At 59.0% G+C, this 23,688-nt stretch overlaps 2 protein-coding genes across 5 annotated transcripts; both read right to left on the reverse strand.

Moving 5' to 3' along the window:
* Positions 1–2,006: 2,006 nt before the first annotated feature.
* ANKRD39 (ankyrin repeat domain 39) lies at positions 2,007–9,239 on the reverse strand. Its single transcript, XM_052649025.1, has 4 exons — positions 9,117–9,239; positions 8,030–8,133; positions 7,059–7,262; positions 2,007–3,298 (listed from the first exon to the last, which is right to left on the reverse strand). Exons 1-4 carry the CDS (start codon positions 9,214–9,216, stop codon positions 3,155–3,157), a joined length of 552 nt encoding a protein of 183 aa, XP_052504985.1. The 5' UTR covers positions 9,217–9,239; the 3' UTR covers positions 2,007–3,154.
* A 1,793-nt stretch (positions 9,240–11,032) lies between these two features.
* Positions 11,033–20,745, reverse strand: SEMA4C (semaphorin 4C). Of its 4 annotated transcripts, none has more exons than XM_052648637.1 (15): positions 20,677–20,745; positions 18,109–18,257; positions 16,517–16,665; positions 16,132–16,194; positions 15,898–15,996; positions 15,727–15,823; positions 15,493–15,609; positions 15,259–15,410; positions 14,999–15,174; positions 14,572–14,716; positions 14,253–14,475; positions 14,011–14,123; positions 12,632–12,789; positions 12,467–12,537; positions 11,033–12,338 (listed from the first exon to the last, which is right to left on the reverse strand). In XM_052648637.1, the coding sequence occupies exons 2-15, from the start codon at positions 18,215–18,217 to the stop codon at positions 11,509–11,511; spliced, it is 2,502 nt and encodes an 833-aa protein (XP_052504597.1). In that variant the 5' UTR covers positions 18,218–18,257; positions 20,677–20,745; the 3' UTR covers positions 11,033–11,508. The 4 variants fall into 4 exon arrangements, with proteins under 4 accessions (XP_052504597.1, XP_052504599.1, XP_052504598.1 ...); XM_052648639.1 differs by lacking the exon at positions 20,677–20,745 and adding an exon at positions 20,205–20,244; XM_052648638.1 differs by lacking the exon at positions 20,677–20,745 and adding an exon at positions 20,205–20,238 and having other exon boundaries at positions 18,109–18,254.
* Between the last annotated feature and the right edge of the window lie 2,943 nt (positions 20,746–23,688).

Here is a 23,688-nt window from a genome sequence, read left to right on the forward strand (position 1 = left end):
ATACTGCCTCGGGCACCTAGCCCGGGCAGGTGGGAGAAAGCTGTTCTGAGCTGAGTCAGCTGCATCCTCAGATACCCCCATCCCGCACCTACTCAGCGGTGCTTCAACCAATCAACACATCCCAGACGCGGGGCCACCAGCCCAGGGTCAAGGGGAAATGTCTCCTATTCTCCCAGGTGTGGGCTTCTCAGGCGGCACTAGTGGTCAAGAATCTGCCTGCCAATGCAGAAGAGGCTGGTTTGAACCCTGGGTCAGCCAGGAGGAGGGCATGGCAACCTACTCCAGTTTTCTTGCCTGGAGAATCCCAAGGACAGGGGAGCCTGGCGGGCTACAGCCCATAGGGTCGCAGAATCGGACACAACTGAAGCGACTTAGCACACAGGCATGCTCCTAAGTGTAGACACCATGGAGAAAAAGAAGTGTGAGCCTCCGCGTTGCTGTGGAGGGAGACCCCAGGAGACGGCGCGACGACCCTGGCAATAGGAGGCCAGAATCCTGAAGCGGACCTCCACGGGAGAGGCCAAAGAGGCTGACTTCTGCCTCAGGAAGCTTCCTGGCTCCTACAGGAAGAAACCAAGTGATTTCCCACCTCTCAGCCAGTTTCCAACCTGAAACCTGGCTGCTCCCACTGGTTTCCTTCCCCAGGCAACCCCCTGCCCCCTCACCACTCCAATGATCAAGGTCAACGTACTAAGCTAGGCCACCATCAGGAGCCAAGCCCAGTCTGTCATTGGCACCTCACGCCTCTGGAAGAGACTTCCATGGCTCACATGCAGGTCCCCAGCCAGACACCCTGCTGGGCCTGGGGCACATCCTTCCCCAGCAAGGTGAGGTTCAGACGCGCTCCAGGTCCAAGAACAAATGTTAACTGTTCACCCAGTTGCAAAGCGATTCGTCTGCAGCTACCGGTCAACCTTCCTGATTCTCCCTAAGACACCAAGCATGCCTTCCACCCAGCTGTGCCTTGAATTTCTGCCTTGACCTTTGAAAGGAAACCTGATAGCTGGTAAGACTCTGGCCTTGAAGCCACATGAGCAGAGTTGAGCGGGATGGGCGCGGGGGAGGGAGAGCTGTGGGCCCAGGGCCGCTGAGGGCCCAACCACAGCTTCTGAGCTCCCAGACCTGGGGAGCCCAGGGCTTTTTAGAGCAACTCTTCTGTGCTTACAGCCCAGGGTGTTTTTCTCAAAGGTGATTTTTTGGCTTGTGGTCCTGAGGAAGGGAAGAGTTACCTGGAGGAGAGTGAGGTGAAACCGACAAAAATAAGCAGGATTTGAACTCAGACTCCACTGCCTGCCGCGGACACCACGACTCCTCTCCTGCAATATCCCAGGGCGAGGGTATCGACGCTGCATCTGAAATGCTCAGCGGAAGACTGATGGTACTCACATGGAGCTAACTAGTATTAATTTATTGTTGCTATTACTTTATCAAAGAAAAAAATTACCTAAGTCCACAAATCAAGCTCAGGACCCCTACCTGGGGAAACAGTGGGTGCAATTTCACACACCTCCTCCTGACACTCCTCCTGAGTGTGTGTGTGTGTTTGTGTTCCTATGTGGCCCCACCTCCTCTACTGTGGTCATGACTCAGCACTCTGTCCATGTCGGCACAGGCTGCACTCATGGGCGGGAACCTCATCTCTGCCCATGTGGCTCCAAGGCCGGAGTCTTACTTGTCCCCCTGTTGGGAGCACTGGGTTTAGCTCTAATTTTCTGTTTTCAACATTTCACCGCATGCTCCAGTGCACATCTTTGTAAATGCATCATTAAATAGACATCTTTGGGGACCTGCGGTTAAGACTCGGTGCTTCCAATGCAGGGTATGCGGGTTCCATCCTGGGTGCGAGAACTAAGATCACACACACACACACACACACACACACACACTTTGTATACATGGATATTTCTCTAGACACACACACACACACACACACACACACACACTTTGTATACATGGATATTTCTCTAGGGAGCTACAGAGAAATTAGAAGTATTGGTCTTGCTCACTTAAATTTTAGTAGATATTGCCAAACTGCCATCCACTGTACCAATTTTCATAAACAGGTAACAACAAACACAGTAAAGAGACAGCATGAAAAAGATCTATGTGGATATATATACAAAACAAAGGATCAATATCCAAAGTACATAAATGACTCCTATGAATCAAGGAAAAAATTTAGAAATTGAAAAATTTAAATTTGAACAAGAAGGTCACCGAAGACAGGCATTCCGCCTCCCTAGAAATTGGCAATGATTGCAACATAAAGCAACAGCACCTGTAGTCCCAGACGGAGAAGGCGATGGCACTCCACCCTCCAGCACTCTCGCCTGGAGGGTCCCACGGACAGAGGGGCCTGGTGGGCTGCAGTCCATGGGATCACGAAGAGTCGGCCACGACTGAGCGACTTCCCTTTCACTTTTCACTTTCACGCATTGGAGAAGGAAATGGCAACCCACTCCACCGTTCTTGCCTGGAGAATCCCAGGGACGGCGGAGCCTGGTGGGCTGCCGTCTATGGGGTCGCACACAGTCGGACACGACTGAAGCAACTTAGCAGCAGCAGCAGTCTCTCAGTTAACATGAATGAACTTACGGTATACATGCAGGTGTGGGTCACGTTTTCGGGAGGTGGGAGCTCAAATGCTGTCTGCGAGGCTCTGGGCGCCCCGTCAGTGCTCCTCAGGTCTTCACTTGTCTCATGCCCACAGGGACCCCACCAGTCACTCCTACCTGAGATGGGGCCACGGGACACAATGGGTACAGTGACTTGTACCAAGGTCACCTGGCTAGAAAGCAGCTTTTCATGTGTCACGTAATCCATAGCTGCTTCTCATGCTTACGCAGTTTTATATTTTCAGATTTGGGTCTTAACTCCAAATTTATTTTTGTGCAGGGGATGAGGTAAGGTGATAACTTTATTTTTTCTACATGGATAGATGTTTCCACATGAGCTAATTAAGAATACGATCATCTGTCCAGGCAGTCACCCTGGCAGCCCCCGCAATCTGAATTCCCTCCCTTTGAGGGGCCAGAATGAGGCTCTGCCGGTCCTTCGGCCTCGGGCTCTCGCCCTGCGGCTCGGGTGCTGTCCAGGTGGGGGCTGGGAGAGCTGTCCGAGTCCTCCGAGCGCTACTGAGACGGGAGGCGGCAACTCAGCTGGCCAGCAGGTCCCGCAGGTCGCTGTTGCCAGGCAGCAGGTCGCAGGCGAGCCGGGCCTTCCGGTCCCGCACGGCCTTCAGGGCTGGGCTGTGCTGCAGCAGGAGGGAGCAGATGTCCATGTGGCCCTTCTCGGCAGCCTGCGGGGAGAGGAGCCCAATCAAAAGCTGACCCCACTGCGCCCGCTCTTTCTCGCTCCGCGTCTGGGGCCCTTCGGGTCCTACAGTAGGCCTTGCTGGCTGGCTGAGCAGATTTCCCTGGACTCCTGCCAATGATGCGTGTGCAGTGCACTGGGGTGCCCTGGTGCCGCCCGGGCAGTCAGCTTGAGCTTTCCCTCCTGTGCCTTCTACTCAGGGGCCATGCTTCGTGGCTCAAGCCTGAACAGTAACGACAAGTTCAGAGGACACCCCTGGCCATCCAGTGGTTAAGACTCTGCACTTACAGTGCAGAGGGTGCAGGTTCAACCCCTGGTCCAGAAAAACTCCATGGGCCACAGGGATCTGGCAAGGAACTAAGAGCCTACATGCCACCAGGTGAGGCCAAAGGGGAAAAAAGGACAAGTAGAGCGGACCCCAGCCTCAGTGGTCCAGTGGTTGAGAATCTGCCTGCCAACGCAGGGGACACAGGCTTAATCCCTGGCCCAGGAAGATCCCACATTCCACAGGACAGCGAGTCCACACCCCTAGAGCCGGGCTCTGCAACGAGAAGCCTGTGCACCGCAGCTAGAGAGTAGCCTCCACTCGCTACCACGAGAAAGGCCCCCCCAAAAGAGCAAGTGTAGAACCCTGGACTTCTAAGCATCTAGACAAACACGCACATTGTCTAGAGGGGACACCATGGGCACAAGACGCATCGGACATGGCCCTTGTCCTGGGGAACTTTCAGATGAGCAGAGAGAAACAGGTCTACTACCCAGGTTTCTCCTCTTCCCTCTGAGATAAACAGTTTGGATGTCAATTCTAATTCACATCCTCCGAAAAAGAACAGAGTTAGGACTTCCACAGATTATCTTATTCAGCGTTTCCAATAACCATCAGAGGTAAGAAATACTATTGTTTCTATTTTATAGATGAAGAAACTGAGGCTTATAAAAATTGAGTAACTTGTCCAAGGTCACAGAGCTAGTGTAGCAGCCTGGGGAATTCTAAGTCAGGTCTGTCTGACCCCAAAGTTTGAGCTCTCAATAGCTATATCACTCTATTCCCCACTTCTTCCAACAGACAAGGGCTCCTGAAGGATATCAAATATTAGTACCCAACACCATCTCAAATTTGAATCTAAATCTTTACTAGGCATAAATATCTAGATGAGGACAGACCCGGGGTTCTGAATATTATTGCTTCAATTATGAGCAGTTGTGAGAATTCCAAATAATTTTTAGCAAAAAAAAACACAAAACAAGCAAACAAGGTGCCAATGTTTGCAGGAGGGAGGGAGGATGGAAGCAAGGGCCGGGTGATTCAGAGTGCTCACACATACTTGCTCTCTGAATTTCTCAGAATGCTGCAAGCCGTGGGTGAAAGCAGCTGGGTCCGTCCCGGCAGTGTCCTGCCTGTCAACACTCATCATGGGCGCTGTGGTGGTGAAACACTCGAGCAACACCGGTTCAGACCACTGGGAAATGAGCAATCTGCCTCTCCAACCGGCAAGGGTCTCCACACAAGAGGGCCCCCAGCTGCTCTCTCGGCATCTGAGCCTGGTGCTCCGGCTGCAAGAGGAAACAAGGCCAACTCCAGCCGCCCCAGTGAGAAAGGCAGAGATCACGGAGAGGGGGCTCCAAGAGGGAAGAGAGGCAGGAGTCAGGTGCAGGGTGCTCTGGGCATCCGGGTGGGGGGAGCTGCCCTCCGCGAGGAAGAGGAAGGCTCTCTGAGCGTGTGATGGTCCAGAAAGAAGAACAAACACAAGCCAGAGGGCAAAGGAAGAGGAGAGGCCTCCGGACAGCAGGAGCCGCTGCTTGTGGCTGGCAAGGGATGCAGAAGGGGGTTCAAGAGACGGGCGATGGGGGCTTCCCTGGTGGCTCAGTGGTAAACAGTCTGCTGCCAACACAGGAGAGATGGGTTCACCTGGGAAGACTCCAGACGCCGAGGAGCAGGTAAGCCACGGACCACTTGACCGGACCTGTGGTGCGGAGCTGGGGGCTGCAGCCACTGAGGCCTACATCTCTACAGCCTGTCTTCCAGAGCTAGAGAGGCCGCTGCATGAGAAGCCCGCTCACTACAACGAAGAGGAGCTCCTGCTTGCTGCAGCTACAGAAAAGCCCACACAGCCAGCCAAAAATAACGAAATAAATAAAACTACTTAAAAGAAAAAGAAAGAAGCTGAAGACAACTAGCAGGGTCTGAGCATAACAGGCAAGGGGCCAGGAAGGAGCTCAGGACAAGCTGCCAGGTAGGCAGGGGCCAACCCCCGAAGGCCTGTTAACCAGCTTAAGGACTCCGTAGAAGCAAGCCTCCAGAGGACTCTAAGGCATGGTGTGGTCTGAACCGCGCTTTAAACCATGGCTCTGGGAGAAGATCAAGTGGGCTAAGAGAGGACCAGATTATACGCACAGGCCTCACAGATGCATCAACTGCCTTTTAAAGATGAACAAGAAATCAGCAACAGGGGATGCCCTAACACATGACTGACCGGAGACCTATCAATACGCTTTCAGACAGTGATACAGTTAACTCACTGTGCACTGCTGGAGTTTAAAACTGCCAGGGTTCATTATGTAACATAATCGTCGTCATCATTCACATTTTGCTCCATTAGGTTCCTGTCCCAACGCTGTATATATTATAAATGTAAAATTTTCAAAAATGATGCATCGAGAAATTTTGAGTGAGGAATTTTTTGGTGAATTTTATGAAGATACTTTCTGCAATCCTCCAGTGACAGATATGCTAGCGTCTAAGAAGATGCTGGCTCTCCAGAATAAAGTCCTGATTCAGACGATACGAATACTAGACCAGCAAGAAGAGAGAATGCTCCTTTGCTTCGACAGCAGAGTGGACTGAAGACAACGTTTCACAAAAATGAGAAGACTTCACAGGCGTGTCCGGTGGTAACCACTGAATGTAATAACCCACAATGCGTGCGCTCAGTCACATCCGACTCTGCGCAACCCCATGGACTGTGGGCCGCCAGGCTCCTCCGGCAAGAATACTGGCGTGGGTTGTCATTTTCTCCTCCAGGGGAGTCTTCCCGACCCAGGACCAAACCCACATCTCTTGCCTTGGCAGACGAATTCTTGACCACTGCGCCACCTGGGAAGCCCAATAACTTGCAAAGTGTTGGCGAAAGAAAAATCGCCAGCCATAGGTGTTAATTTCTGCAGAAATCCCCGTCAGTAAAGTGACCCAGAAGACTGAGCTGCTGAGAAGGGGTGTGTCCAGAGCAGGTATTCTGTACTCCTCAAGCTGTTCACTGTGGGTACGTGTTTCTAGGCAGAAAACTTTTAATTAAATGATTACTCTGGTCACAGTGTGGAAAGTGGACTAGGACAGGCAAAGGTAGGTCCAAGTTTCAGAAAACTACGTGAAAAAAGCATTGAGGATGCATCACTAAGAGAAAGAAAATGACACCTTATGTTTTGTACTAATTTACATGCACAGGAAACTTGCTGGAAAATTATATGTTAATCCTAAAGTGATGATAGGTGAGCACTGAGATTACAAATGATTCTGATTTTCTACTTTTCACTTTTCTGTTATCCCCATGTTTTCTACCATGAACATGTTATACCTTTTTTATTTTTGGCTATGCCATGTGGCCTATGAGGTCTTAGTTCTCTGACCAGGGATGGAACCTGGGCCCAAGCAGTGAGAATGCCACGTCCTAAACCCTGGACAGCCAGAGAATTCCCATGTTTAACCTAGAAGTTCCTGCAGCCTGTGAAACTTCTGAGAGGTGACGCACCTTGTGCAGACTGGTCATGCCGTCGGCGTCCACCAGCCTGGGGTTGGAGCCGTGCGAGAGCAGGAGCCGGGCAATGTCCGTGTGCCCGCAGTAGCTGGCGCGGTGCAGGGCGGTGGCTCCCCCGTGGGTCTGGGCATCACACTTGGCCCCACTCTCCAGCAGGAACTGGCACACAGCATAGTGCCCATTGCGGCTGGCATAGTGCTGTGGTGAACAGAGCCGGGGTCAGGAGGCAGAACCCTGGGTGAGGCGTGCAGCGGCGGCCGGAGCCCCCTCTGGCAGCTGGGTGGCCAGTGTGAGCCTGCACGCCTAGCTTCAGGCTCAGCCACTGCAAAGTGGGAGTGATAACCACTCCTTTTTAAAAATATATTTATTTATTTTGGGGTGTGTCAGGTCTTAGTCGTGGCATGCGGGATCTTTCCTCGCGGCACTCGGGCTCAGCACTGCCCAGGAATGTGGGATCTTGGCTCCCCAACTAGGCGTAGAACCCATGCTCCTGCATGGGAAGGTGAAATCCTAACCACTGGACTGCTGGGGAAGCCTCAATAATTACCAATCCTATCTCACAGTATCATTATGAAAGTGAAAAGTGAAAGTATTAGTCGCTCAGTTCTGTCTGACTCTTTGCGACCCTATGGACTGTAACCCAAGAGGCTCCTCTATCCATGGGATTTTCTAGGCAAGGATACTGGAGTGGGTTGCCATTCCCTTCTCCAGGGGATCTTCCCGACCCAGGGATGGAACACAGGTCTCCCGTGTCTCCTGCCTTGGCAGGTGGCTTCTTCACCGTTATGAAAATGATGTTCAGCAATCAGCGAAAAGCACCTCGGCTAATTTTAAAAAACCCAGGTTCATAAGATGCTTAAACAGAAACCCTGCTGGGAGAGAAGAAAGAGTGGGAGAAGGGAAACGGCAAACATCATCCCCATCCAGAGAGCAGGAACCCAGAGCTGAGGCTCCTCCCAACTCACTAGAGCGGTGTAGCCTGCGGAGTCAGGCTGGCTGGGGTCCGCAGCCTTTTGGATTAAATACTTCACTCGGCCCAGGTCTCCGTTCAGGGCTGCCGACCAGATTCCTGCAGAGGCACAACCCAAGCACTGAATAATGTTCACGGACTGGGGGCTTCTAGCACTTCCTTTACCTCTCGACCTCAGTCTTCTCATCTACCAAATGGGAATTCGTCTGCTCAGCAAATGTGACCTGAGCACCTCCTCTGAGCTGTGCACTGAGGGGTGCTGGAGCCAGACAGACCAGGGGCTTGTCTAACCAGGACAGGAGACTAGCCAGACACGACTTCCCTTCTCCCCCACTTCAAACACACCAGTGTTGGATAAAGTACTATTTAAGATGTTTGAATATACAGTCACAAGCAAACACTGTCAGGTGTCAGCCCAAAGTGAAAACCACAGGGACAGTGGTGAGCAGGCATCTAATTTGTGGAATCCTCAGAGTCCTCGGAACCCCACACACATCTCAGGGACTGGCTGGAAGGCCTGAGCAGAGTCGGGGGCAAAGGTGGCAGGCCGTGTGGGTGCTGGGGAACCAGACAGAGCAAGGCTCTGTGCACACAGCTGCGGGCACCATGGATAGTATGGGGCAAAGCATTCACCCCGCTTGACGCACACGTAAGGATGACACCTGCAGTGCCCGCCAAACAGCCCGGAACAGCGCAGCCCCCTGGTCTGAAGCTCCATACCCTGGGGGTGAGTGCAGTACCCTGGAAGCAGACTCTGCCGCCCGGTCCCTCTCAGACCCCCGGAGCGGGCCTGGGTGTCCCGGGGTCGCACCAGGTGGGGAGTCGGATCCCGGCGCACCACCGGGGAAAGTTACCGAAGCCAATGCCTGTTTCCCGACCTGCAGACGAGCCGGCGTTTCTACTGCCAAGCTCGCGCCAGGTCCCCGGCGGGCTCTCAGCCGGCCCGCGCTCCGACCAGACCCGCTCCCATCCCCACCCCGGCAGCTTCCCTCCAGGGATCCCGGTTCACGGCCACCTCCTTGGCCCCGGGGGCCTGCGGACGCCGGAAGGCGCCGGGCCGGCAGAGCCGCGCACCCCCTCACCCCTCTCGAAGTCCATCTCGTCCAGCGTCTGCTGCACGCCGGGCGCCGCGCTCGGGTGGGAGCAGCAGGGGCCATCCGCGCAGGGCCGCGGCGCCGCCATGTCGCTCTCCGCGCCCGCCCACCGGCTGCCGGGCGCGGGCGCCGCCACGGGCCGGCATGGGCGCGGCCTCAGCGTACCGCCCGGTCTGACCATTCGGCGTCCGCGCGAGCCACGGGGCCGACCAATCAAGCGTCTGAGTCTGGGCCCGGGAGCCAATCGCGACGGCAGGGCGGGACCTGCGGCGCTGAGCCGCGCCGGCCCGAAGCGACCACGAGAGGGCGTCCCAGGCTAAGCGGAGGCCCGGGCGCGCCCGCTGAGACCCAGGACCGACTCTTGGGGAGGGCAGCCGGCCTTGTATGTGGGCCCCTCCAGGTTCTCTTGGTCCCACCGGGATCCCCAGGGTCGGGGGTCACTAGGCGGGCCCCAAGGCCCTTCCCCACCTCTTTCCCCCACCATCTCGGACTCAGGTTGATGGGTCCCCACGGCCGCGCGCTGACCAAGTTGAAAGGCCAAGACCCCCTCCTTCCTCTCGTCCCTGCTGCCCACTTCTTGAAACGCCATGGGAGGCAGATGGTCACAACTTGTATTGGCTCCTGAAACCACCTGCAAGTAGGCCCGGGGTAGGGCGGGGGGCGGGGGGCGGGGGGCGGCGGGGGGGGGGGAGTGGGTAGGGAAAAGAAACTGGAACCGTCACCCCGCAGTGGGCACCTAATTTACTGAATGAACTTTCTTCGGCTGTGGGTTACTGACCATGCAGGAAGCTAGCTGCTCAGATCAGCAGATGCCAGGCCTCTATTACAGCAGGAGCTTGTTCCAGCCGCAGCAGGTCCCCTAGACTGGTCAAGGGTACAGAGGACTCTTCATTTCCACTGCCTGTGTGTGGGCGTGAATTACAGAAGCCAGGCTAGGTCCTGGTTTTCTTAAAAATATCTTGGCCCTGGACAGGCTCCTTCCTAAAGCAAAGGGGCTTGGTGCCTACCTGTGGCAGTGGAGGAAATTCCATATTGCATGGTTATCTGAAGCATTCAAGACTAACATTCCTGCAGGTAAAGGCTGAAAGTAATCATTCTTCCCTTAAAGTGGTGGGGAGCCCCATCCTCACATGAGCCAGTCCGCACAAGTTTAAGCTGCTTCTAGAAGTTCCTCTCCGCAGCCCCCACTCCCATTTCCCCTTGCCAGAGTCCTGGGAAGCCAGGCCCCTCCCCTTCTACTGCTTCTATTCCCCAAGCCCCGACTTCTCCCTTTGGCCAGAAGCCATGGTTGGCTCCCCAGAGGCTGTGGCCCTGGTCTGGTTCCCAGCCCAACCCACGACTGTGGGAAAACACTGGAGCCTGGCCTTTGGACCCCTCTCTAGAGAGGGGCACAAGCAGGAAGGGGGCCGGTCCAGCCCCACTCAGCCCACAGGGAGCCTCCCTCTTGGCACCCAGAAGGTTTCAGCCCAAGTGTCTTACCTCCATGACAGGAACAGTTTCATTTTCTCCATTTTATTTGTCAATATAAAAATACTCAAATATTTACAACAAATAAATACGCGGGGACACAATAAGTTACACTGCTGGGAGCCCTCCTCCTAGGGCTGGGAGAGGAAATGCCAGATCCCCAGCATGCCCACCCCTCTCGCCTCCCCCCCGCCCCCCCACACACAGCCTTTCCCAGCCCTGCCAGGGAGGACAAGTATAAAATACCACTGAGCCCCAGGGCCAAGTGGGAGGCCCCTCCCAACCCTTCCCCCCAAACACACAGGAGGCTGCACCTCCCTCCCCCCGACCCTGAACACATTCATAGCCCTGGGAGCAGGACCAGGCCCCACCCCAGAGCCCTGATTCCCCCCAAGGGGCACAGCACCCTGCCCGGCCCACCCCCATATGTACACGGCTGCCCCCTACTGGGGACAGGTGGGGGCAGGAGAGGCAAAGTGTACGACCCCTTCCCCTTCATAGCGCCAATGACCCACCAGGAGGACCCCAGGCCAAGGGAAGACTCGACAGAAACAGGAAGACTGCCTCTCACACACACACACATGCACGCACGCACGCACAGGCGTATGTGCACACATCTGCATTCACACACATATGTACACAAACATCTGCAACTTCTGCCTTGAAAGGTTTTGGCTGTTGGGGTCCCACGCGTCTGTGATCCACAGCCTCTCACAGAGGAGGAAGGTGCCCTCTGCAAGGCTGGTGCCCTGGTAAGCCACACCAAGTGGCAGTGCCCGTGCTGGCAGAGCAGGTCCTCATGGCCGGGCGGTCCCGGGCAGAGCAGTTGCCCATGCCATGTCCCTGAGGTAGCTGGTGCCTGTGCAAAAACGTAGGGAGCCGTGCCTCCCAGGCCACCGCCCGAGGGGCCCCCTCATACTGAGGACTCCTCGGGGTTGGAGTCTGGCAGCGGCTGGCGCTGCTGCAGTTTACGCCTCAGTTCATCGGCGAGCTCGGGCAGAGGATGCCCGAGGCCGCCGCGGTCCTCCCCTCCCAGCTGGAGACGCACATAGCCGTTGGCGTTGGAGTTCCGGCCACCTCCCAGATGGAGCCGTGTCGGAGAAGGCAGGGGCTGGCCGGGGATGCCGGGGGGCGGTGAGGGGGGCCCACCGCCGGGCTGGCACCGGGCATGGCCAGGCACGATCTTGAGGGACCCATCTGAGTAGTAGTAGCCCACAGGGTCCCAGAGCTTCTCGTCTGTCTCAGGGCCGGGCCGGAAGGGGGGGCTGGTGGGCTCCTTGGGTAGCTCCAGCGGGTACACCAGGGTCCTCTCGGCCGCCTTGGCACCTTTCTCCAGCTCCTCGCGCAGCCGCCGGCGCAGGGACAGAACCAGCAGCAGCAGCACCAGGCACACGGCGCCCAGGGCCACCACAGCCAGCCACACCAGCCCCAGGTTCTCCAGCGGGGCCCGGGCCTCCAGCGTCACTGACGGGCCAGCCACCACCGCCACGAGGTAGCCTTCAGCAGCCAGCCGGGCCCCCTGCTCCTCCGAGAAGCAGTGGTAGGCACCGGCGTGGCGGGGTTGGGCAGCCATCACCACCAGGGCCTGCAGCCGGGCATCATAGAGGAAGGAGCCGGGCTGCTCCGCGGGCAGGTCGCGGCCCCCAAAGGTCCAGCGGGCGTGGGCGAGGTTGGAGGAGAGACGGCAGGGCAGCACCAGATCCGTGCCCGCCACCACTGTGATGTTTTTGGGCGTAAGCCTGACTGTAGTGGCGGAGAAAAGGAGAGTCAGTGGGGTGCAAGACGCCCAGGCCGAGGGAGGACAATGACACCCCGGTTCTGGTCCCCCGAGGCCCGTACACCCTGGAAGGAGGGCTAAGACAACAGCTCACCTTTCTTACTGCCCCGGAAATTACAGATGCTCGAGGTATCCGAGACTGCCACGTGCTGGATCAGCAGGGACCTGGTGCGAGGAGAGGGATCCGTCAGCGTCCCGGCTCCAGCCCCCCTCCCCTCCCCTCCCCGCTGGTCCCTGCACATGCAGAAGCCCCCCTCACCCGGAGTGACCGCCCACGGCCACACAGCGGCTGCTGTTGGCGTTCCAGGCACAGTAGGGGTCCCGAGCGAGCACACAGTCGGCGCAGGAGCGGTACTTCATGCAGTCGGCTGGGGGCAGCTGTACCAGCTGGGAGCGGGAGCCCGCGAAGAGCAGCTTCTGCCAGAGAAGCACAGGACGGAGACTGAGCCAGGTCCGGGCTGTGCCCGGGCGGGGGCTCGGATGACTGCCAGGGTGCCAGGGCCGAAGCAGGAAGTGGGCTGTGCTCACGTCCCAGAGCGGGAAATCTGAGGGCTGGAAGGCACGGAGGACTTACTATAAGCCAGGAGCAATCCTAAGCCCCTTACAGCTGTGACCTTGTTAGAAAGGAACAGCAGACTTGTGAGGCTGAGAAGTATCCTTGTGCCTGCTCACTCACACACACGTACACACACTCACACATGTACACACACTCACACACACTTATACCCACTCACACACACAGTCCCCCCCCACATGCACACACACATACTCTTACACTCACACACACTCACTCACTCTCACATACACATACACTCTCACACACACACACACACACACACACACACACAGCTCCAGAACAGTATAAATAGCGCAGGAAGTTCAGTTTCCGCAGATCCCGTCAGCCTCACAATAGCACCAGCAAAGCATAAGGCATTTTCCTGTTTCAATGGCGATAGCCAATCTGTGTGTTTCTGCAACTACAGGCTTGCTTTCTGCCATGATTCCACATTCTGGGGAACAACCTGAGCCTCCAGAGTTGGGAAACGCCAAGCATGTGGAAGTGCCAGACACGTGGGAAGAGAGGGGCTGGGCAAGGGACGGGAGGGGCCGGGCAAGGGACGGGAGGGGCTGGGCAAGGGACGAGAGGGGCTGGGGAAGGGACGAGAGGCGCTGGGCAAGGGAAGAGAGGGGCTGGGCAAGGGAAGAGAGGGGCTGGGGAAGGGAGGAGAGGCGCTGGGGAAGGGAGGAGAGGCGCTGGGCAAGGGACGAGAGGCGCTGGGGAAGGGAGGAGAGGGGCTGGGCAAGGGACGAGAAGCCCTGGGCAAGGGACGAGAAGCCCTGGGCAAGGGAAGCTTCGAGCAGCACTTCAGGGAACTGCTGACTATGCCGGGGCTGGGGATGGCAGGCAAGAAGGCATCACGTGGGTGTCAGGAGCCAAAGTGGCATGAGGCCGGGCGGGCGGCGGCACAGCCCCCTGAGGGGCCTGAAAACAGCTGCTAAGCACCGTCAGGACCGGGCTGTATGAAAAATAGGGCGCCCGCAGAGTGCAGATTCCACGAGCATTCTGGCTCCCCTCTCGGGCATCTCGCCGCCCCTGGGGGCCATGCGGGGACACGGTGGGTGGGGCCTGATGGTTACCTTGCTCCGGGACAGGACCAGGCTCTCCACAGGCTCCTGGTCAAATAGCTGCAGCTCCTCAATCAGGTGAACCCAGGGCCCCAGGCTCACAGCCTTGAGCAGCCAGCCATCTCCTGTAGGAGTGGTGGGGAGCAAGTGTCAAGAAAAGGGCAGGAGGGTCCTGGGGTGGGGCCGTCTCTGGATCTCCCTGCCTCGGGCACACAGGCCTTTGCCTAGCCCCAAGCTGCCACATCCGTACCCACCTGTGCCGATGAACAGCACCGTGTAGGTGGCCCCATCAAGCCCCGTGACCCGGTCCGCCACCAGGTGGGTGAGGTTGGCATTCTTCTTCACCAGCAGGGGGCGGCCCCATCGAGGCCTCACCTGCTCCTCCATCAGTGGGTGCTTCTTGATGAAGTTGAGGATGTTGTCGGGCAGCTCCAGGGAACTGGTGTAGCCATGGCGCCGGTGCCAGTTGTTGATGCACTGGGGGGTGGGCAGGGTTTGAGGGGCAGCTGTCAGCCCAGAGGGCAAGGCACCAGAGCAGAGAAGGTGCGCGCGTCCCCGCCTGGGGCAACTCACCGAGCCGGGCCGCGGGCTAGGGACAGGGTCAGTGTAGCGGCCCCACTTCTGGGCCTGCTCGTGGTACTCCTTGTAGGGCCCCTCGAACACCTTCTGGATCTCCTCCAACTGGTACTCGCAGACTGCTGACAGGTCCATGTCACCCCTGTCACAGCAAGGGAGGGACCCCAAGCGTCAGAGCTGGGTGCCCACAGCGCAGGGCGTGCAGCGGGAAGGGAGGGCCCGAGCCCAAGGAGGCCACGGCCACACGTGATGTGGTGGCAGCTCAAAGTGCCACTGGGGGCACCTCTCACGGAGGGGTGGTGAAAGGGGCAGGAGTCCAGCGTCCTGCTTGACCCCCAGGACCTCCCCGAGAGGCCTGCCCCATCAACCACCCCTAACCCACAGACCCGCTCCTCCCACCCCCGAGGGCTCCTGGCCAGCTCACCACCGCGCCCGGAAAACCCCGAAGAAGGTGGTGTTGTGCCAGGAGGCACCCTGGAGCGTGTGCAGCGCCTGCAGCCGGTTGAAGTAGAGCTGCCAGTCGGGCGCAGAGCACACCAGCCGTGCCTTCAGAAACGTGGTCCACTTCCTCTGCAGCGTCCGCGCGCCCCCCACGTCGCCCTGGCAAACGGCAGGGGACACCGCAGCCGGTCAGCCCTGCTGGGCTGCCGGGCACCCAGGGCTGCCCACCTCGGCGGTCTATACCTTGCAGACGCGGGCCACGCGGGCCACCACCTGCTCGGCGTAGCAGTCATACTCCACAGCGCGTTCACTGAAGAAGAAGTACACCTTGTCGTCGTCCCCCGTGTAGCTGCCCACACTCTCTGGGACGTAAGCGGAGCCCACAAAATGAGGTTCTGGGGGGAAGGGGAGGTGTGTCAGCCCAGACATCGGGCCCTCCAGGTGCCTCCCACACCTAGCTGGCTTCTCAGGGCTCACCGTTGAGCCAGAAGGCCAGGTACTCAGTCTTCATGGCGTGATGGGGCCCCATGTTCCGCAGGATGACTGGTTCCGTGCCCAGGAAGTTGTTGAGCGTGGCCGAGTACAGCTCACCGTCTACAGGAGACACGGGGTCAGCCCATGCAGAAGCGAGGTGCACACACCCAGGCCACGTGGTCCCGGAGCGGGAACAAGTCCTGGGGACCCCCAACCTGCAGTGGGACAGCCACTCACCCACAAGGAGGCCGGTGTGGCCCTTGGCCGGGTCATAGGGGCACTTGCCCTTGCCATCCTCAAACTCGCTCCGCTCCAGGGTGAAGGTGAGCATGTCCTGGGGGAGGGGACACGGCCATGAGGATGCAACAGGGACAGGCCTGGGGGCTGGGGGAGGGGCGCAGCACTCACAATGTAGGCGCACTTGGGCTGGAAGGCGTAGGTACCGCACACGTACAGGTGGGACGTGTTATATGGCTGCAGGAAGCGGATGAAGTTGAAACACTCCGTCTGGGGACAGAGAGGCATCTGTTAGTCTGAGTGCCTGGAACACAGGGACCCCGGGACCCAGACCACCACTGGGACGGAGCGGAAAGAGCGTGCATCATGCACCCCCCGCCCGCCAGCAGGTCCCGGAGAGCCGACCTGGTTACTCTTCCCTTTCTGGATACACTCAGCCTTCTTCTCCACTGGCGCCTCCCATGAGATCTGAGGACAGGGAGGGGACACGTCAGCATCGCTGCAGGTGCACACCACGCATGTGTCATCAGCACCGCTCGTGGCAGCAACATGGGGACTCCGGGTGGGAAGACACTGTCCCCACTCTCCGGGAGCTTATTCCAGAGAGGACCAGGGCCCCCGTTCCCCCAGCACAGCGGTCCCAGCGAGTGCTGCAGACTTGCGGGCGAAGCGACATGCTCACCAGGGAGGATGGGGTGGGGGCGGCCAAGCCCAGGGGACAGCCCGTCCAAGCGAAGCCCCCAGGTCCTTTCTCTCACCCCTGTGTGCCTCCCGCTCCCCCACCTCTCACCACTCCCTGCAGCTCCAGAGCCTCCACGCTGAAAGCAAACAGGGCCTCCCGGGCCCCGACGTACAGGAGCCCCGTCTTCTCGGTTAGGGTCAGCGTCAGGAAGTCCTGGATGCCCGTCTGGGAGAAGCGCCGCACCACCATGGCTAGCTCTGCAAGGACAAGGCCGGAGTGACCAGGGCTGGGGTGAGTGGACCTTCCCGGGACTCCAGGCATCCCCTCTCCCCCAGAATTAGCCCTCCTCTATGCAGTGTTCACTGCACATTAGAGCCAGCATCCCACAAGCAGATGCCAGCCAAGCTCCTCTGACCAGCAATAAGGGGCATTTTCTGAATAGGCTTTTGATTCTGACAGCTCCACCCAAGCCTCCCTGGCTTTCCCCACCCAGGGAGGCAAATCTGGGCTGGAGAGGAGGAAGGAAGGAAGGAAATCTCAGCCACAGCTTCCGGCCAGAGGAAACCATCAGCCTGGTGGCTCTCACTCTCAGGGTCAGCAGCCACCTCCCCATCCCGCCCCCGCTTCCTCCGCCGCTGTGTCCTTCTCTGCTCTGCTGCCCGCTGCCCCCACCAGGGTCCAGCCTTGCCCTGGCCCATGATCCAGCTGGGCAGGATGGACGGAAATTGCGAGCGTTCCTTGTCTCAGAGAACCCTTCCCTCCAGTGGGTCCCAAATGCAGGCTGCTAGGGGTACAAGCAGAGCGGGCCATGGAATGTGGAGACCAGGGCAGGGAGGGCAGGGTAAACCAGAGGCTGGGGACCAGAGATAGTGCTGCAGCCTGGGGCTGGGGAGACCTGTTGCCATCCGTTGAGCAGGGTGCCACGACATTCATGTAGCCACAGGATTCCCATGTCAACCCCCAAAATAGCTGCTGGACTGTCCTCAGGGTCCCCCTAAACCACCCTTAGTGTCTGGAGCCAACGATGGGCCCAGACACAGACCAGCAAGGGAGGGCTTCGCTAGCACAGAGGAGCCTGTGGGAGGTGAGCTCATCCCAGGTCCCCAGAGCGCAAGGATGATACAAACACCTGACATCACCTCTGCATGCAGGCGTGTGTGCACAGAAGGGCTGTCAGGCCACTGACCCCCTCCCCCACAGGAGCATGTGCACACGCACACACCCCACCCAGGGCCATCAGATGGCACAAGTATCAGGTCAGCAGAAGGAGGAGTCTATCATATCAGGATCAGGGTTGCTAAGGGGGCTCCTGGGGGCACAGAGCTTGAAGACTTGGGAGTGGGTGGTAACACCCTTTGCTTCGTGCTTATCTTGGCTCAGGTTTCTCTCTTTAGGCTCTCAGTGCTAGGGAAAATTCCGGAAGTGAGATGTGGGGAGAGAGACACAGAATGATCACTCTTGGATAACAAGGCAGCCAGGTCCTAAGCGTAAGGAGGGCCACCCCAGATCCTGGCCTGGACGACCAGTTCTGGGTTCCTAGAGCCACTCACTCACATTTCTTAGAAAGCTGTGTCACGTACATGAGAGCCTTGAGCCCAACTGCAGAATAAAGCCAGACGTTCCAGAAGGCAATTCCTTAGCACCCCTCTTCCCCCAGCAGTCCCTCCTGGCCTTCTGCTCCCAAGCCTTCAGACACTCACCCCCAGAGGATACCGTCTTGCGGGGTACCAGGTTCCACCACACCTCAGCCCCAAGGCCCAGGCCCCACAGCTCCACTACCAGCAGCCAGACGGCCCAGTGTGGGGCCATGGCACACACTCCGGCTCTGAGCTCCAGGCCAGCTGCCCTGCTGGGGGAAAAGAAAGGGTCAGAATAATAGCCAGAGAAAACAGACCGGAAGGGGGCAAGCACAAGCCGTGCCAGGAGGCACTGACAGGACAGAAGTTCTGATCAGGCCTCCCCAGGGCTCCCCCCGCCACCCCAGCCCTGGGAGCCACCACCTAGTCCCCTCCCACACCTGGCCTCTTCCCCACAGCTTCCAAAAGACCATGGGGTCTCCCTGAGGGGACGAGGAGAGCTGAGTCAGCTGGAAGAGTGGACACTCAAAGATCCTCCGGCCCTCCCCCACTTTTCCTCTACAGGAAGTTGTTTAAGAAAATAAAGAGAGGACCCTCCTCCCCCACTCGGGCCTGACAGATTGGAAGGATTTCTTAAAATAACCTCTGCGATCAGGACCTGGCCCTACTGGGGCTCCAGCCAGCCCAAAGGGGATGAACCTGTAAGTGGGGCAGGCGGTAGGAAAAGCCCCCCAGAGAGGACTCGGTGCATCAGGCCTGCGGGGGTCTGTCCAGCCTCTCCCCTCCCCCAGCGCAGACAATAGCCGGGCAGAGCCCAAAACCCCGTTCCACATCACAGGGCTGAAGTGGGGCCGGGAGCTGGAGGGGCCCCCTGCTTCCCGAGGCCCCTTTGTTGCCCAAGAAGGCAGGCAGGAAGTGGAATGGGATGGGCGTGGAAAAGACCGGGGCTTCATCCTGTTCCACGCACAGCCTCCTAGGAGACACCAGCCCTCGGGCTGAGGGGTGCGGGACAGATCTCTGGTCTCATCAGGGATCTTCCCTGCGGCGCTTTCAGGCGGGGGCGGGGGGAAGTAAGGACCTCGCGGGGAGCGTCGGGGGGTTCCTCCTGAAACGCGGGGGCGCCCGGAGCAGGGCCAGCGCCTGCTGCGCTCTCCCGGGGTCTGATGAGCCTTCCCAACTCAGGGATCGCGCCGGGACCCCGGCCGGGCAGGCCATCCGGATTAATTTCCACTGCTTCGGCCCTCCAGGGCACAGAGACACAGAAGCTGAAGATCTGTTCACCCCAAAGCAAAGGGTCCAGTTGGGACCCTGTCCTGGGTTCCCCGCGATTCTCCCCTCCCCCAGCTCCGGGGATTTGAATGCAAACAAAGCGGAGGCGCTGGGAGCGTGGCGGAGCCCGACCGACGGACGCCCCCTGTCGGCCCAGTTCCCCAGCGCGGGAAGGGCGGCGGGGGGTGGAAGGGGGGCGGGGATGCGTTCACCCCTCAACCCGTACCCCCAACACACTCCCAGCCTTCTCTCGATTTCTTACCCCAGGCCCAGGCCGGACCCCGCAGCGCGCTCCGAGGCTCTGCCGGCACTACTCCTCCCGGCGGAAACGGGCAGCCCCGGGGGTGGCGGTGTGTAGAGGGGTGCGGGTCCCGGCGGCGCGCCCCCCACCCTTGCCCACCCCGAGCGGCGGGCCGCGGACGGCGCCCCGGCAGCTGCCCGGCGAGCGCTCCAGGCGGGGACTGGGCGGCGCGGCTCTGGAGCCTGGCTTTCCAGGACAGCCCGCCTCCCCAGCGGAGCGGGCGCGCGGCCGGGGGCCGCGGCAGGGAAATCCGATCTCACAACATCGGCCTCCGTCCAAGCCCGCCCCAAACTTTCCGTCGGGGGTTGGGGAGCCGGGGGGCAGTTCGGGGGCCTGGAAAAGATCGCGGGCGCGGACCGGACAGTACGAGGAACCCCCCGCACCCTGAGCCCCGTCCCCCCTGGCCAGTTCGTGCCTCCGGACGCTGGGGCTGCGGGCGCCACTAGCCCCGCTCCCGAGCCCCCGCGAAGCAGCCCGCGGGAGGCGCAGGGAGGCGCTCGGGCGGACAGCTGTCCTCGCCGCCGCCCCTCCCTGCGCCCCCAGACCCTGTCCCTCGCGCGTGTAGCGTCCCCTGCCCGAGTCTGGGGACAAAGCGGCGGCCCCGGAGAGCCCCTTGGCTCTGGCCCCGTGCAACCCCGGCCTCACTCACCTCTTCGCTGCTCGAATCTCCGGGCGCCGCCCTCGCGTTCGGCTCCGACCACGGTCCGCCTCTGCCCGCGCGCCGCCGCCCGCCCGCCCGCGCGCGCCTGCCCGCCCTGCTCCGCTGCCCCTCTGCCACCGCCCCTCGGCCCGGCTCGGCTCGGCGCCCCTGGGCTCGGGCTCCCCGCGCCACCGCGGCGGGCGCCGGCTCTTTCTCCGCCGCTGCCGAGGCTCTCCGCCACCTCCCCCCTGACGTCAGGCGGGGTGGGGGATGTCGTCGGAGGCCGGGGGCGTGACGCGAAGGCCCGCCCCGGAGTGGGCTGCGACCCGCACGCCTCCCTGCTCCCTGCCTGGGGGCTCGGACCCCCGCCCTTCCCGGTGCCAGGCCGCCTCGCGCCCCCCGGCAGAGATCTGCGCCACCGCGCCGGGAGGTGGGGCGGGGGAGGGACATCGGGCCCTAGCAAGGCGGGTGTCGGACTCACCCGGTTTTTCCGAAGTGTCCCCCTAAGCCAACCGTGCGAGCTGGGCAGCCCGGCTCGGGAAGGGGTCTAAGAGGCTCCCCACGCTATGGTTACTGGAACGAAGGCGGGCGGGCCACCTTCTGGAGAGTATCCCAGGCTTCTCTTTGGGGCGCACCAGAGTGGTCTTTTGGCCCCCCGATTCTGTTTCCTTTCTTCAACTCCCACTGAGCCCTGCGATCAGACCGGATCGGAGTTCACCAGCCAGGAAGACGGACACCCCACCCCCACACCCACCCCCCACCCCCGCCTCAAATCTCCGGAGACCTAATGCCTCTTGTTTCTCAGGCTCCAGAAGGGACCCGCTCAGCGACCCCTCGTCCTGATCCGGGTGAAACCACCCTCGACTCCAGTTGTGCTGAGCGTACCCTCAGGAAATGACTCCTCCTGGTGCCGCTAGAAGGCTGAATAGCAAGTGACATGAGCCCTGATGTTCAGATGAAAGGGGCTGAGGGGAGCCTCGCTGGAGGAGGTCTGGAGCCTCCGCCCACAGCCGCTCCTAGAAATACCTTGTAGCTCTGGCCTCCTGGGCTGTGCTGGGCTGTCCTCCTTGCCAGCTAGTCCTCGGAGCTGGGCGGGTGAACAGAGGAACCCCAGGGAGGCTACCCTACTGGGACCTGGAGACAGATGCCACCTCCTAGCTAGGGACAAAGGGCAGAGGTGAAGAGACTGGTGGCCCAGTGGCTTGAGTGGTGACTTTAAGCATGGTGCAGCCCTGGAGGGGAGGGACCCTTTAGGGCCTTGTCAGCAGATCTGGATTATAAATCAGTCCCGACAGGAGCTTTTGTTCTGGGTTAAAACTTGGCATCAGAAAAAGTAGAGACCAGAAGAGTAGTGGAGATAATTGGGAAAAGCAGCCCAGTTTGGATTCAGTAACAATTGGGTCTTTGGTGGTATACATAAAGGCCCCTTCTCCCGCACTGGCCACAGCATTTCCCAGCTCCTTTGCACCAGAAAAAGAAAAAAAAAAAAAAAAAAAGCTGAGGCCTTGGAGATACTGGAGATAGGGGTTGAGGCAGTGAATCAGCAGGGGTGGGCAGGGAAGGCTCTGTTCCAGTTGACAGGGTGGGAGATGATGTGCGACCCCCTTGTCCCAGTTAGACCTTGCTTCCTTAAGGGCAGGTAAATCCACAGGCGAGTACCCTCATATTTGGGTCTGTGCTTTAGACTTTGCAACCCGCCTTCACTCTGCCCTCACGACCACCCTTTACAAAGTAGGCATTGCTTCTCTCATTTTATAGATCAGATGAGTGGCAGGAAAGCATAACCTGCCCAAAGTCACACTGATAACTAGCAAGGTCAGAATGTTAAATCAGGCTTTGAGACTCCTGATCCCATCTTTCCACTAAGTTATGGGATATCCCGACGTTTAGGCCACAGACACTTCGTTTTCTGCTGTCTTTCCTCACCTCTAGGTGTGAGGGTTACCAGGCCAAGACCTGAGCTCCTGGCCCCACCTGCAAGACTGGCCCCAGCGGAAAGTCTCTGAAGGGTTTGGTTTCACTGGCAGGGATGTCTTCTGTAGCTCGAGGCAGGCTTCGTGGTTCCTCATCACACAGCTCTTCCCTTTCCAATGCTCCTTGCCTGCTCCCCTTTCTACCTTGCTCATTTCCTGCTGGATTCTGTTCCTTTCCAGTGCTCGCCTTTTCCGTGGGTGGGTGGGCAGGGGGTAAAGTTTCCTGCATGCCTGTTTGCTCGTGATTCATACTTTAAAATGAGGGTTTCCCTGGTGGCTCAGATGGTACAGAATCCGCCTGCCAATGCAGGAGATACGGGTTGGATCTCTGGATCAGGAAGATCCCCTGGAGGGCATGGCAACCCACTCCAGTATTCTTGCCTGGGAAATCCGATGGACAGAGGTGGCTGGCGGGGCTACAGTCCATGGGGTCGTGCAGAGTCGGAATGAAGTGCAAAGTTGTACTTCAGTGCAACTGAAGTGACTGACCACACTCACATGGAAGGGGCCCAGCGTTCACACCTTAGGCCTTCACAGACCCTCTTACTTACCCCATTTGTTTAACTGCTTGTGGCCAAGAAAAGGCAGATGGACTAAATGCCGCACCACCTGCTCCCCCCACCCCAGCCGCCAGGTTCCCTAAGGACCCACTGGCAGCTCATGCTGGCCCTAGAGACAGATCTGGGAGTCTTATCTAGATAGCTAGGGCCCCCTTGTCCCCATGTTTTGGTTACCCGCCATGGTGCCCCTTCCTTTTAACTCCAGCTCACCAGAGGCTGCCTTTTGCCAGGAGCAAGGCCCAGGGTTCACAGTGGGGTTCTCTAGTCCACACTGCTTGGCCAACTTCCAAGGCAGTCAGGAGCTGTCGTCAACCCACAGGGGGGAAATGAAACAGCCTGGGTCAGCCTCCCTTCAGGGATCTGGGGGCCTGGGGACCGAGGTGAGTGGGGACAGAGGAAAAGGACTTCCTCCCTCCACTTCCTCCTGAAGGAGGGTTATCAAAGCCGTCCACCTGGGAAGCCCTTCCCTTCCACCATCACCGAAGGAAGCAGGAAAGCATCCGTCATCACAGCCCCGGATGCTGCGTTTCCAGTGGCCTCCATCAGGATATCCCCCAGCCTTTTCCCAGGCGCTCAGGGATCTGGAAACGGTGAGTGGTGAAGTAGCCAGCATCACTGTGAATTTCTGGCCTCGAGGAGGCTTTCACTGGTCTTGGACTGGTTTTAGAAGATTTGGTCAGCTCCAAACCAGTTCCAGAGAGGGCCCATTACACGTCCTGAGGGATACTGCACGCCCTTGGGTGACCTCAGAGTGCACACCTCTGCTCAGGTTACAGTGAGGCCTCTGGAGGGCCTGAGCATCACCCACACCTCCTCCCTCCTTGGTGTCTGTTTCTCTCTCGGGGGTGTGTTTGAGGGGAGAGGGCTGTGCACAAGAGCGCGGCCTGGAGAGGAAGGATCCTGAGCTGGATGCTCAAGCCCTTTCTCTGAGCCCAGTAGGGGCAGCCTCAAGAATTTGGA

This window comes from Budorcas taxicolor, chromosome 11 (genome assembly GCF_023091745.1).
Source record: "Budorcas taxicolor isolate Tak-1 chromosome 11, Takin1.1, whole genome shotgun sequence".
In the NCBI taxonomy this organism is placed as follows: domain Eukaryota; kingdom Metazoa; phylum Chordata; class Mammalia; order Artiodactyla; family Bovidae; genus Budorcas; species Budorcas taxicolor.

Bases quoted from the DNA above. Each gene is read 5' to 3' on its own strand.
- ANKRD39 (XM_052649025.1), bottom strand. From the start codon at position 9,216: ATGGCGGCGCCGCGGCCCTGCGCGGATGGCCCCTGCTGCTCCCACCCG. The intron at 8,134-9,116 runs GTGAGGGGGTGC...GTGCCTCTGCAG, and splicing joins CGAGATGGACTTCGAGAGGG to GAATCTGGTCGGCAGCCCTG. The intron at 3,299-7,058 runs GTGCGTCACCTC...CTCTCCCCGCAG, and splicing joins GCATGACCAGTCTGCACAAG to GCTGCCGAGAAGGGCCACAT.
- SEMA4C (XM_052648637.1), bottom strand. From the start codon at position 18,217: ATGGCCCCACACTGGGCCGTCTGGCTGCTGGTAGTGGAGCTGTGGGGC. The intron at 14,717-14,998 runs GTGAGCTGGCCA...TTGCTGTGACAG, and splicing joins GGGGTTTTCCGGGCGCGGTG to GGGTGACATGGACCTGTCAG. The intron at 12,790-14,010 runs GTAACCATCAGG...CTTCTCTGGCAG, and splicing joins TGGTCCTGTCCCGGAGCAAG to AAGCTGCTCTTCGCGGGCTC.